The sequence below is a fragment of the Coturnix japonica genome, chromosome 1, assembly GCF_001577835.2.
Source record: "Coturnix japonica isolate 7356 chromosome 1, Coturnix japonica 2.1, whole genome shotgun sequence".
NCBI lineage: Eukaryota > Metazoa > Chordata > Aves > Galliformes > Phasianidae > Coturnix > Coturnix japonica.
The window spans coordinates 81,897,661-81,911,590 of record NC_029516.1 but is presented as its reverse complement, the minus strand read 5'-3'; the positions used below and the strand labels follow the sequence as shown (position 1 = coordinate 81,911,590).

The following is a 13,930-nucleotide window of genomic DNA, read 5'->3' as shown; positions in this document are numbered from 1 at the left end:
CACAGCTTTTACCTAACTACCAACATCCTCAAGTTATTCTTTCATGTACGCAGATGCCAATACTGAGATATTCATCTGAAGAAATGAAGCAAGAAACTCAGCATTACCTGTGTTTAATTATTAAATGTGGTTTAGTACTAGAGACTGTTATACAATGTCAACATACCAAATGTGGAGGCTCATTCGTTCCAAGTGGTTCCTGCAATAATAAACATATATACTAGCACATGAATAAATAAATGAATAATATAATAAACAATAATAATATGAATTACAATTCGTTTCCAAGAAGGTGTGTTAAGTTCCTGAGGTTTGTAAATTACAAATTCAAGAGCAGAGATGCACACAGTTCACATGTTCTTGGCACATTTCTCTTTTCCCAACCTCTGCCATCAGATGCCTATAAGCTCATTACTAGGTGCCTGGTGTCCTTTTCTCCACAGAGAAATTGCATCTCTAGTTCATGTAATTAATTGATTAGCTCACATAACATGGAGTAGAGATAAATATATTTGGATTTAAGTGTATTTCTTGAAAAAATACAAAATCCAGAGCAATATTGTGACAATTTTTTTTTTTTCAAAATATGGTCTTCAAAATAAGGCTAAATGTTTGTTCCAGTTTTCAGTGCAGTAATATCATTTATTATATGCTTACTACTGAGAATTTGCTTTGCTTTCCATTAGGACAATAATCTGTTTGGTCAAGTTTCACTACCTTTGATTTAAGAATGGATTAAAAGTAATTTGTTTTTATTCACCATATGCCTTAGGCATATGCCTTACAAATATTTCAGTATGAAAATATTAAAATAACCAAACCCACAGAACTCTGCTACATAATATGGGCTATAAAACTGATACACAAATACTCGAGAATTTATCAGTCAGTCAAGATCAATTTTTCCAGGTCAGGATATTGTTCTATGAACGCAGCTTGACAAAGGAAAGTTATTACTAAGTTTCCCCATCAATTTTCTCATTAAAGAAAGATCCGAAGTATCTATTTCAGAAGGACAAGGTTCGATTTCTATCCTGTACAGAGGTATGGTATGTCATCCACAAAAGCCTTTAACTTGCTTCAAAGAAAGCAGACAAATTGATGCTAAAACTATTATAAAACTACACAGTATAAAACTTTCATAGACTCTGAACTCCAAAAATCTACTTTCTTTTAAGGTTTTCCCTTGAGAATCTCTAGTAACTCACCAGCTTAACAGGTCGAATTGACATAATGACTTTACTGGATCCTCCCCAGTCAAAGAAACATTTATATTTTCCTTTTTCCAATACATATTGCTCTCCACAGAAGTGTTTCTGCTGATACGCAACCCACCTGAAGAATGGCAGAAAAATAAATAGAAAACATAAAAGTTTCATGGACAGTTTGATGAAAATACCAGCAAATTCAATAGAACAATTTTCTTTGGATTTTTTCTTGACAAGTCCATCTGACAGTGAAAAATCAAATTTGATCTGAGGCACTTAAGTGTCACACACTTGATTTACTGTTTTTACTTTACACTACTTGGACACCTTGCTTAGAAGCCAAGAGGAAAGATACTTGATTATTTCCTGAATCTCTCTCAGGTCAATCTTAACTTGTTCACTACCACCCCAAGACAGAGCTTTCTTCCAACTTTTTCAGTTGTAATTAAGAAAAATGGTATAAGAAGATAAATAAATGAGGAAGTCTTGGTAGGATGAGATAAAACAAAAATTTTCCATGGTTGCCTGTTTGAACCTCTCATGCTTTGCTAATCCTGCTGTAATTTAAGAAGAAACTGACCAACGGTGTATCTAGTCCTAAGCATGCTTTGTCCGCCACCTAAGCAGGCAGAAGATTGTTAGGGAGATGCTACTAACCTGGTCACTCGCCTTGGTCCATTCTTTTCTTAGTCCCCTGGAACCAAGGGCTGTTATTCTTGAACTGTTAGGGATATTAGGGAACATCTCCTTTTGTAGTCCATTTAGCATCTTGTACATTTAGCACCATTTAATTCTGTCTTAGATTACTTTCCCCTGTGTGTTTTACTATGCGTGTTTATACCTGCCATCTTTTTGGCTGCTCAATTTTATGAGGTCCAACTGATGATTCTCATAATCAACAGGCTTTTAACTGCCATGAAGAAGTTGGTATCATCTGTAGATTTGAGGAGTACTCTTTGCTTCCTGCTCCCAGATTACTAAGTCTTTCTGAATAAAAATACTTATAATGATTGAATAAAAGCAGATTTATCATCAGTGCCTGAGAAAACGATGATTCTTCTTGATTAAGACTCTTTGCTACCTACATGTGAGCCAGCTTTCAGTTCCTAATGGAACTTTTCTCCCAATTCCATGCAGTCTTATTTCTTCAATAAACTATGCATCACTCTGTCAAAGGCTTTTACTATTATTATTTTTATAGTACTGTGTCCACAGGACTGTCTTAAATTCACGTGCATATCAACTTTCTCACAGAATACCAGAGATTTAGTGAGGCAGCAATTTCACTCACAAAAGCCACACTGACTCCTTCCCTTCAGACTGTGATTAACCATGCATTCCATGATCTTATAGATTTTGCCATTTTACTGTGGACAGAAGGCAGATCCATTAATGTATAGGTCCCAGGGAGCCCCTTGTTAAGCCATTTTTTGAGATGAAGTTATGATGGCAATACTTCAGACCTGTACACAATGGGCTGTTTCCAACCATGAGGTATGCACACCGGCCAGTAGTTGGTAGCCTTGCAACACTGCTTGGCTTAGCATTCATCCCAGCCACTATGGCCTGCTAAATCAAAGTTGTCATTTGATGCCAAGTATTCCAGTTCCCTCTGTAATAGTTTTTATGCTTCTGGCATTGGTGTAGAAGCACTTGTAAATTCTGTCCTTGCTTCATCACTTACAACTGCTCATGCGTGCCAACTTATTTACTTTCTTTATTTATTGCAGCCATACTGTTTACTTTCCTCCAGGACTTCACATAGGCATATGGAACATCAATGAAGTCCATTGCATGGATTTAATCAGTTTGGACCATGTACTCTTCAACAGCTTTTGGTTTAGCCTCTAGCTTTTAGCTTAAAACATTCTCTAAAGGGGGTTTCAATTTTCAGTGTCCGTGGCCTGACTTCATTATGACTAAGACACAGTACATCTTTTCTGTACAGGCTCTATTTGTCCCCAAAAGGTATTCCAGTTCTTAACATACCTAAGATCTCACTTTTGCACAACAATACTCTACATTACTACCAAAGTGCTTGTATTATGAAACTACAGTCTACATGATTTGTGGAGGGACCTCACAAACTTTTTGTACTAACTAGAGCACCCAGATCCAAATCAAGATATAGGCATGAGATTTAGAGAAAACATTAAGATATTTTTTCAGTTACCAAGGAAACAGAAATAAACACTGTTCTCCAACCATCTACCACCTGTTTTACGTAAAGTATGTTCTATTCAAATATTATCTGAAAACAACTGGGTAAAAAAGTACATAATACTTCCATAGTTGTGTATTTTAGTAGACTTACACTCCACTTTTCACAAGAATCGACCCTGTTTCTGGGCCAAATCCAGTCTGTTCCAAATCAGGAATTTCTTCATTGACAATGTCCAGTGCTTTCCCGTCTTCATCATCGGATTGAAAAAGTGCCACTGATGACTCTATGAAATCCTAAGAAGCAACATATGAGTTAGAGGATAGGATGCCACAGCTCAGTGCTGCTTCACAACATAAAACATATTGTTCAAGAGCTGCACACTGAAGGATAGTCCTTTATAAAACAATGAAAAGGCTTAGGTCCCTTGTGAAGATCTTTAAGGGAGACTTTGGCATTGAAAAGCCTAGCTGGATGCCTGTCAATCTTATGTGTTCTTCCATTGTTTCTCCCATAGAGAGGAAGAACATGCTGCCTCTTGAGTACCACCCTTCTCTTTATGAGAAAGACAGGGTGCAAAACTGTTTGTGAATGAGAATGGTGAGAGTCCGAGCATTTGCCTTCCAATAACTTCACAAATGACTACTCCAAGCACATGTTTTCCTACTTTTTCCCTTCCCGGGAACAGAGCAATAATCAAGTAGAGTAAAAGCAAGACCTGGGTAAATTGTAGATCACTTTTTCAGCAAAAAGGGTTTGTAGTTTTTGGAGATATGTACTGTATGACACACTCTATAGAAATAAAACAAATATTAGACTGTTCTGTTATATGCTGTCTCATATAGCTGTGTGACACTGCCTTGTTTAAGCAGATTAGTTGGACAACTTTAATTAAAACTGAGCTTCAAAAATCCAACAACAAACAGTTCAGTCACTGTTTGGAAACATGAAAAACGATAAACCATTCACCTTCTTTCTTTAAACTTTCATCAAAAGCATGAACTCAATTCACTTTCAGCGTTTCCAAAACATTCTGCAATGTTGCAACAAGTCACAAATTAGAACGTTTTGCAAACTGTTAAGCAAATACAGTAGCCAACAGATTCACAAATATATAAAAGGACATCATACAGCAATTATTACACTAAATACTTTCTAATGTAGCAATTAAGCTACAATCCTGGGATCACTATGCTGAAGGCTACAGTGAGAAAACTAGCCTTACAAGAATAAAAAAATAAAAAAATAATTAAAAAAAGCACTTAAAAATTAAAGCCAGACCAAACACACAGCCAAATCAAAGTGACTCTTTAAAGGAGACCATCTTTGTACACAGGATTCAGTCATAATTAAAACCAATTTCAGAACAAACATTTAATGTGCCAAGCTCTCTGCATTGTTTACAGGATATTAAAAAACGATGCAGCAAATTCTGTAGTAAAACCAGCTTTGTTACTGTGTTGACCATCTACTTCTTCCACTTATTAAATAAGTTTCAACTACTTCAAGTATGCACTAGAAATTCAAGTACAATGTCTGGTAAAATAATCAACTGCAGTTTCAGACTACTACATAGAAAAAAGAAAAAAAATATTAGTGCAGTTTTAATGACAATAAAAAACAGCTAACTTAGCAGCCCTAAAGCAAGAATTTTATATGAGTTCCTGAAAAGCCACTGAGATCAAATCTGCACTTAATTTCTTTACATTTTAAATACCGAAAATATATCCACAATTTTAATTTGAAACATCTTTTAAATACAGTCATGACTTTTTCCTTACAGTTTTCACTGCAATTTCTTGTATAATAAGCAAATGAAATACTAAAAAATGAACTTTGAAGACAAGGCCAATCATTTTAAATCTCAAAACATCAGTGAGAAAGTTTTGAAAGTAGGAAAGTATTCTGCTGCTCTGTAAGAGACTCAGAAATTGCCTTGATCATGACCAATGTCAGCAAACTCCAGCTTCACAGATTACTCTCGTTTGACCCTGGGGTAAAACAGCAAACACAACCATTCCCCCAAATCAGCACACAGTACAAGCTGCTGCCTTCCCTCAGGAACTTGTCCTGCATTTGACTCCAGTGAGTCCAATGTAGCTGCTGATAACAGAACTGCCAGCATGCTGGAAAACAAAACTCTACATGACCTTTCTCTCTTTCAGAACGCTCCCTGAATCCCCACATGAGAGCCTGTAACAGTCTGCAGCAGAAATATTTCAGACAGACAAAACCTGACATATCTTGCAGCATACCCCAAACACGTGCGTCTTTAACAGTGAATGGGGAGGGGTGACATTCACGATCTCTGCTTTGTGAGCGATGAAGAAAACTTTCTGATTGGCAAGAGATAAAATTCACGCCTCAGCTCCACTGCAATAGCCATTATGCGTGCAGAAACATGGCTTGAATTTTCCTGGTGCTAATAAGCCCTCAGTGAAGCCACCATGGCAAACACAGTGGCAGAGAAACACTTAAAGAGCTTTGCACAGCCACATCTGACATTCAGTACAGACACAGGCTAATGAGCTATAATGTGCTCAGTCCAGTTCTGCAGTCACTCATATACTCCTGCACCATGCTTCCTGCTCAGAGATGTTTGACTGGACTCCACCTAGAGCCGACCCAGGTAAACAGGGTTTATTAGCTTGGGATTGTGCTGTGCAAGCCAGGCTAGATTGTTTTCAGGCTTGGCCATAAAACCAACTATGTCAAGGTCATTTAGTGTCATGTCCGAGTTCAAATATTATGCAGGGACCAGTCCAGCTAGAGACAGCACTGGTGAGAACCTGCAAGGAGCAGGGGTCAATCTCCCCTCTCCCTGTACAAGCTGACCATAAATAGCTCAATACAGCTACATTTTACCAATTCCTCCATCTTCTGCAGAAACTCCTGAATCCACCTGAGTAAAAGAAGAATTTTCAGGGAAGAGGAATAAGAATCTGGTATCTGGGAACAACCCCACTTAGTCTGAGACTATTACAGCCATTACTGCGCTCTTCCTCACAGCACTGGTGAGATGACAGCAACAAGCTTGTACACTCCCTATTTAGCAAGGGGCCTGACGCACAGACAGCTGGTTTTGCATTTTTGCCCAAGTCCTCCTGAAAAAAAGTTTGGCACCAAAATGTTTTTAAGCTTCTGACCTGAAACCATGTACAAAGTCACAAAGGGAGCATATGGCATGCCTTAACACTGACCTATGTATTGTGCATCAGAGCGTGGCAGTCAATCTGTTGGTCAAGCCTAACAAACTACCACTGCCATCAGTCATTTTATTGAGTCCAGACACAAACTAGTTTATTTATTTACGTTATGAGGAAAAGTATTAATAGCAGAAGTACATACACATTTATACGTCAATTTCAATAATATATTGATATGTTGACAGATGAATACGAATGATACAGGTTTTTAAAATGCTAAGGACTTGAGCATCTTGCCTGTTGTAGGCCTGACTCGAATTAAAAATCACTGAATTACTGAAAATCCTGAGTTGGAAGGAACCTACGATGATCATTGCGTCCAACTCTTGTGACCACACAAAATCCAAACCCTGTCTGAGAGCAGTGTCCCAACGCTCCCTGATCTCTGGCACTTGGGGCAGTGTCCACTGCCCTGGGCAGCCATTCCATGCCCACTGCCCTCTGGTGCAGACCCTGGTCCTGGCCCCCAGCTGCCCTCTGCCCTGACAGCTCCATGCTGTTCCCTCAGACCCTGCTGTTGTCACACAGCAGAGCTCAGCGCTGCCCTCTGCTCCCTGTGAGGAGCTGCAGCTGCCATCAGGCCTCTCAGCTCTGGGCAGACCAGGGGTACCTCCACCGCTCCTTCCGTGCCTTGCTCTCCAGACTGCTGAACAACTTTGTAGCCCGCCTTTGGATCCTCCTAATAGTTTTTCACCCTTCTTACATTGTGGCACCCAAACCCGCACACAGAGATCCGGGGTCTTCTTGCCCAGCTGCAGAATCTGGCAGTTCCTCTTGTTAAAATTACATGACTGTGGCACATACAGTTGCATACACATACACAAAGATAGAACGCCATCCCTGCTAAACACATGTACAATTTTAAATCAGTACATATGTCATTTGCTCAACAGAAGATTTAAAAGCATTCATTCAAGTTACTCAAATATAGTACACATAGTATACCATAAGTATAAAAAAAGTAAAAAAACCTAAGATTAGTTGTTAACTGAAAGGATTACATTCATTTAAAGTAGTTAGAAGAAAATTCCTGACAAATCTGAAAATAAATTATTCAGAGGAGAACATTTTTCTTCAGTTCATTGACTTCTTTGAATTAATTGAATTTCATAAAAATGAAACCTGCATGTTGTGAATTTAAGCACGGCTGCCTTTGGCTCCCATTAACTCCATGCCCTGTCCTGCTGCAAAATAATAATGAATGTTGAGGCAATGACATTGCTTTAAATGCCTGTCTTCAATCTTCACAAAACACATGGTTCAGGAACATCACATCACAGCAGAAAGACAGAGTGAACAATCTAATTCTCAAAAGGAGCCACTCTTTGCAGCTGCATTTAAAGAGCAAGTGCTCTCACAGAGCTATAGTTCTTAGTATTTCATCATTGCCCTGTACAACATATTTTAGTAGAAGAGATCTTAACACTGTGCTTATTCACAGTGCCAAAATGTTCTGGCACAAAAACTACAGAGACAGGAGGTAACACTGTTTTGAGTCTTTCAACAGCTGCTGTGTTGAAAGATCATTTTTTGGTATTAATAAACAACTACACTGTACAAATGATGTTAAACTTTTAAGAAAAGCATCCAAGAGATTCGAACAGCTTCAAGTGCAGAAGTGAGATACTTGGAAAAATCTTGCAGTGGGACAAGCAATTCCATGTGACACAGTCCTTATGTGAACTTTAAAAGGGCCACTCGGAACTTGCTTCTGCTATACAATGTATACAGTCTAAATTTCAGCAATTAGGATAAGATTGACAATGAACCTGGGCATGACTTGGAATAACCAAACACATGACAGCTGTATCGTAAATGAAAAATAACCTCCCTCTTTATGTATAGAGCTGTGTATTACTTGTGTGAAATTCACAAGAGTACTTACAGCCTGAAGGAACCGGAAAGACAGAAGGACACTGCCAGCTCCGCCCCATGTGTGTGTGTCCTCGTAATCTCCCTCCTCGAGCAAGTACTGATGGCCTTTGTAGCGTTCTTTGTCATAGGCAACCCATCTGAAGCAATCACACACCAAAAGAAAGAGAAATAACTAAAAGCAAAACAACTCCATACACTATTTCCCATAACAAATAAGAAGACACAAACATCCTAAGAACACTAATATTGTCAGCTAACAAAGCAAGACTGGTTGGAAATCTCAACTAGCACTCAAAAAGTGCTCTTTGTGTATCTAATTCTTCCATTAATTATTTCTCCAACAACAGTTTATTTGTGTAATGTTTCTAGATGTATCTCTGCTCAATAAGTCATATCCCAATACCAGTATTCAGTACTACAGAGGTTAAACCCAGTGCAAATCTTTTCCACGCCTTCATAAATGAGGAGATACTACCCTGGTGTTAAAATTAGGCAGAGTTGGATTTCATCCTCTCCCAGTACTTCCTGCTCTAATCTATGGATACACAAGTGAATTGAATATATACAATACGTTGCATACAGAATGCATTTTAGCACTATTTAGACAAAAAACCTTAAAATTATTTAGACCAAAATAGATAAGTCTTGATTAAAATAACACATTTTCACACAATTTTTGTACGTTTGGAAAAAAAAAAAATCTTCCCTTTCCTCATTTCTTTCTTGCAAACATTTATTTTATTAAACGCATAAAAATGCATTTTAGGACTGCTGTACAAATTCTGTTGGAAATAAAACTTGGCAGGCAGGGATAGTACCACTTCGTTTACGTTAATTCATCTGTTTCAGTTACCACAACATTAAAAATAAATGTCACCACAACAGACAGAAGGATGACTCTTAATAATTTGAGGCTTCCCAGACAGTTAATTCATAGCGTATTTGAACAGACTGTGTATTCACAATTAAGCTTATTTTGAAAGTATTGCTTGTGAGATTTGGATGACAATCCGTGTATTAAATATATTTTATTATATCTTTACATTGAGTATTAAGAAAAAATAAAAAAGAAGTTTCTGAAAATTATTTTATTGATAAGCACTTTGGTAGAAGTAACCATCCTTTATGCTTTCAAAGAGCCTTAAATAGCTGGGTCTTAGGAGAGGCTGAAGTAATGTGTGAATTAGTAGCTCTCTAGAACAGCTAGAGCTCTTGAGTGGTTCACCTAAGCATCTGGCCCTTTTCATGAGAGTGTGAGAAAGGAAGGGAGTGAGAAGAAAGGCAAAAAGAGAATCAATCCAAGGCCTCAAAAGAGAATAAGAGTCAATTCTCAATTTTAGACAATATGCAACAGGTGACAAAGTAAAACCATAAACAGAATAAGACAGTTTATAGATTTCAGAGGCACTGAAATGTCAAACTGAAGATAGACCAGAAGCATAGAAGCATATATCAATCTAAATTAAAGCTTTATGCATATGCTGTTGCTAAGAAACTAAGTGACCCAGTTTGTTGACATCTCAATGGTCAACAATGACTTCAAACACCTCTCAAACAGTTTATCTTCCTCTATTTCCTTAAATAGATAAGACATATGGAAAAGGCTGTGTTGAGGGACGTGGTTTAGTGAGAACTACTGGTAACGGGTGAATGGCTGGACCGGATGTAGGTCTTTTCCAACCTTGGTGATTCTACAATTCTGTGATTCTGTGATCAAGAATTATAAAAAATAACTTCTTTGAGAAGGCGCCATTTATTCAAACACTATTTATTCTCAACACTCTCAGAAACGCAACTTAATATTTAGGTAGTGGTGTGTGGAGCAAGGAGTTGGACTGGATGAGCCTTGTGGTTCCCTTCCAACTTAGGACATCCTATGATTCAAGATTGGTAACTGACAAATGTAGATTTCTTTCTTCTCAAAATATTTTAGCAATGAAAGAAATTCTTGTCATGTCTTAATTGGCATTTCTTAGCATTTAGTTACGCTAATTCTATTAGAAAGATGCTCTTTTTTTAATAAATAAAAAAAAAAATCCAAAACCCCACCAAAAAAAACCCAAAAAACGAAAACCCCAAAAAGCCAAAACACTTACATGCCTCCAATGACACGTATTGAACCAATTTCCTGAAAATCCTCTTCATTACCAAACAGAGCCAGGACAGAACTGATATTTTCTGAAAACTCTTTGGACCACCCTCCAAAGTGGGCTTTCTCATATATTATTATCTAGAAAACATAATTTCAAACAACACTTTGATTATACCCTGTATGATAGTTTGGGCATGTGCATTGCTACAGTATGTGGAAGACAGCTCCTTTTCTCCTTCAATAAGCCACCACTATTAAGAAAATTCAGCACTAAATTCCTGACATTTTTGATTCTTCAGCACCCAGAAGCTGAAGAGATCCTATGTGGATTTAGGTAGGCTTGTAGACATTTGCAGACATTTCCACAGGAGACTATTCATTCACACAATTCTATACAGGTAATCGCACTTTGCAATTAAATGACCGTGATTTATCCCTAATAACGTGCCTGGGCACTGCAAACCAGCCTGCACTGAATCCTGCCTTGTCACGGCTATATGTATTGAGCTAACACCTTAAAACTGGACATGAGGTCTTTCTCTGCACTTTGCTGAAGACATTTCAGTGGCTGCAGTTAACACACTCTCTGGTTTCCTCATGTGCCAAACTATACTAATACGTCATCAATAGCATTAACATTTATTAATAATACTTAATACAAAAAATCTTAAACGTTGCACATACTTGTAATTAAAAATTACCTAAAGCATTAATATTTTCACATAGAAATAGAAAAAGGAGGGAAAAGGAGCAATTATTCTGGATTAGCTACCTGATTCACAAGTCACAAAGGTTTGTAGTCACACCCATGACTCTTGTATTGGACTCAGATGGAGGAAGGAAGCATCCTAACTTCCCCCCCGTAATTATTTTTGTAAACATAGTACATTAAACGGGGAAATCTTCCTCAGCCTCCTTTCATTATAGTGATTACTGTGTCATTCAGGCAGATTCATTTTACATTACAAAAGCTTTACAATTCTCCTATAACAAGTTCCTGTTCTTCTAGCAGGTAAAAACCAAACTAAGACTACTTTTACATCTCACAAAAAATGAGTAAGAAAGCAGACTTGACAGTGTTAGTGAATTTCCCTTCAGCAGCATGCAGGCTTGAAAGGCTCAATCAAACATCACAAATTCAAGAAAAATAGCATAGACAGAGATTTTATTTTTCTAGGATCACAATTTGTTCTATCTCCTTCATGCTTACCTTGACATTCATAGGCATTTGGACCTTTAATCCACCCTAAAAAAAAAAATTAATAAATAATGGAAAATAGTATTTGTATAGTTGGAATAATACAAGTATAGTTGTAATTACAGAGTAAATGAATAGCCAGAGGGTATCTAAGAAAAGACTCACCAATGCTGAGGCCTTCAGTTGAGATGGATGCTCACCAATGTTGAGGCTCACCACAAAAACTCCACAAAGGAGCAAACTCCAGAAAAAGAGGCTACCTTAGTGGTGGTCAGCCCTTAAATGGGATCTAGGAGAGATGGAGTCAAGCTCCACCCCCTTCCAAGAGCACAGCTAAATTACCCTCACCTGTGCTCCCGCAGCTGACTTATTGCTTGCCTCAGATTGTTAATGAGAGGTTCAGGCTGTGATCAACAGTTTCCCTTACAGTATTTATATAAAATTTGAAGAAGTTATGCTTCAACATGCATTTTAGATTACTATAGGAGCATAAAGTCTTGGTAGTTATATTCACCATATTCACTGTCAGCTAAATCAAACGCTAGTTTAAATACTCTGGTATTTCACAAAGACGAAGGATGCTATAAACCTGACCAAAAATAAATAAATAAGCAGTGTACTGACAAGTCTGCAGGGGTGCAAACAATTTTAAAATATTAATTTGTTGTCCCTTCTACATTTAAAAGCAATATTTACATGTGGCTTTTTTAAAACTAATTTGCCTTGAGAGATTTTTAAAAATGAACTTACAAAGTTTTGTGGCATAAATTTCAAGTTTCTTAAGCACAAATGATGAAATATGAAGAATAAGCTAAGAAAGCAGAAGACACAGGCTAAAATATTCACATCTTTGAAAAACTTTGCTGACTTCAACAAATGTATCATCGCTGTCAATGTTAACAAATGGTATTCTGCAGGGTAACAAGATACCACCCTACCAAACCATTATGCTGTATTCACTTGTGGCATTTAAACTCTTTCTCTAGACTTGTACACAGTGAAACCATATGCTATACATATCCTTCACATTTTTTTTTCATAATTAGATCTTCATGCTTTCTGCCAAAATTTAAATTACCTGCCTGTCCTAAGATTTTTATGCAGTATGAGGTCTTGGGAAGACTACTGAATATTGGTCAACAGTAAATCTCTCAACTGCTTTCCAACCTCAAAAGACTCCTGCTGCACTATTTAAAAACAATAGACAATCTTTTTTTTAGTTAGTGAATTGATGTTGGTTTCAGTGCAATTACAAACCTTTCAGTTCCGCCCTATTTGATTTCTACTCTACAGCAGCTCTTGCCCAGGAAGGCACTCAAAGGAAGGACATGTTCTTACTGGGGCAGATGTAGGAGCCCAGCAAGCATGAGAACAAGTGACCACTATGCCACTGCAACACTGCTGATACACCACGACATGACAGGTGTGTTACATGTGTCAGGATTAACCCCAAAAAGATGTCAATTAAAATCACCAAGGCAGCAATGATAGCGAAAAATAAGCACGCTATTTATTAGAGAGTTGTGAAGTCCTCACCATTTTTAAGGGACGCACAGATCTTACATCTGCTGAAGGAATTTCAGATGGTTCACTGCATTCTTCCAAAATTTTCATCTCTCCCTTGTAATTTAAATCTGAATAAGCAAGCCATCTGTAACAATCATAATGAAGAATGTATTAATCTAAATAAATACATTACAAATTCAATGATCTTGTTAAAATTATTTTTTTTGTACCTATTAGAGGTAAGCAACGTGGTTTAGAAAACTGTCAGTGTGTCAAAAATGAGGTATAGTTAAATACACTTGCACTACCAGTGCTAAGGAGATCTCAGATATTTTTACTCAGTCTAAGCTAATCAAATTAAAGAGGAGAAGATTACCAACTTGTTCACTTGCATTAAGAAGCCAGTTTGTTATACTACAACTACACAAAATCAGTGTCAGTACTGGGATTGTTTTAGTCTAGAGGAGACTCAGGGGAGACCTTATATCCCTCTACCCAACAGAAGGCTGCAGTGAGGTGGGGTCAGCCTCTTCTCCTGTGTAAGTAGCAACAGGGTGTGAGGAGTGGCCTCAAGCTGCACCACAGGAGGTTCAGGTTGGATATTAGGGAGGAGTGGTCAGGTGCTGGAATGGGCTGTCCAGGGAAGTGGATGAGTCACTGTTGCCAGAGGTGTTCAAGAAACAT

At 37.7% G+C, this 13,930-nt stretch overlaps 1 protein-coding gene across 1 annotated transcript in view; it reads right to left on the bottom strand.

Moving 5' to 3' along the window:
• The window catches only part of CRYBG3 (crystallin beta-gamma domain containing 3), an 88,191-nt gene that overhangs the window by 21,337 nt on the left and 52,924 nt on the right, over positions 1 to 13,930 (bottom strand). Inside the window, exons 9-15 of the mRNA XM_015878946.2 lie at positions 13,277 to 13,391; positions 11,753 to 11,788; positions 10,547 to 10,680; positions 8,461 to 8,587; positions 3,523 to 3,665; positions 1,209 to 1,335; positions 167 to 199 (exon numbers count right to left, since the gene is read on the bottom strand). Coding sequence (XP_015734432.1) covers positions 167 to 199; positions 1,209 to 1,335; positions 3,523 to 3,665; positions 8,461 to 8,587; positions 10,547 to 10,680; positions 11,753 to 11,788; positions 13,277 to 13,391 — 715 coding nt within the window. The remainder of the gene's footprint in view (positions 1 to 166; positions 200 to 1,208; positions 1,336 to 3,522; positions 3,666 to 8,460; positions 8,588 to 10,546; positions 10,681 to 11,752; positions 11,789 to 13,276; positions 13,392 to 13,930) is intronic.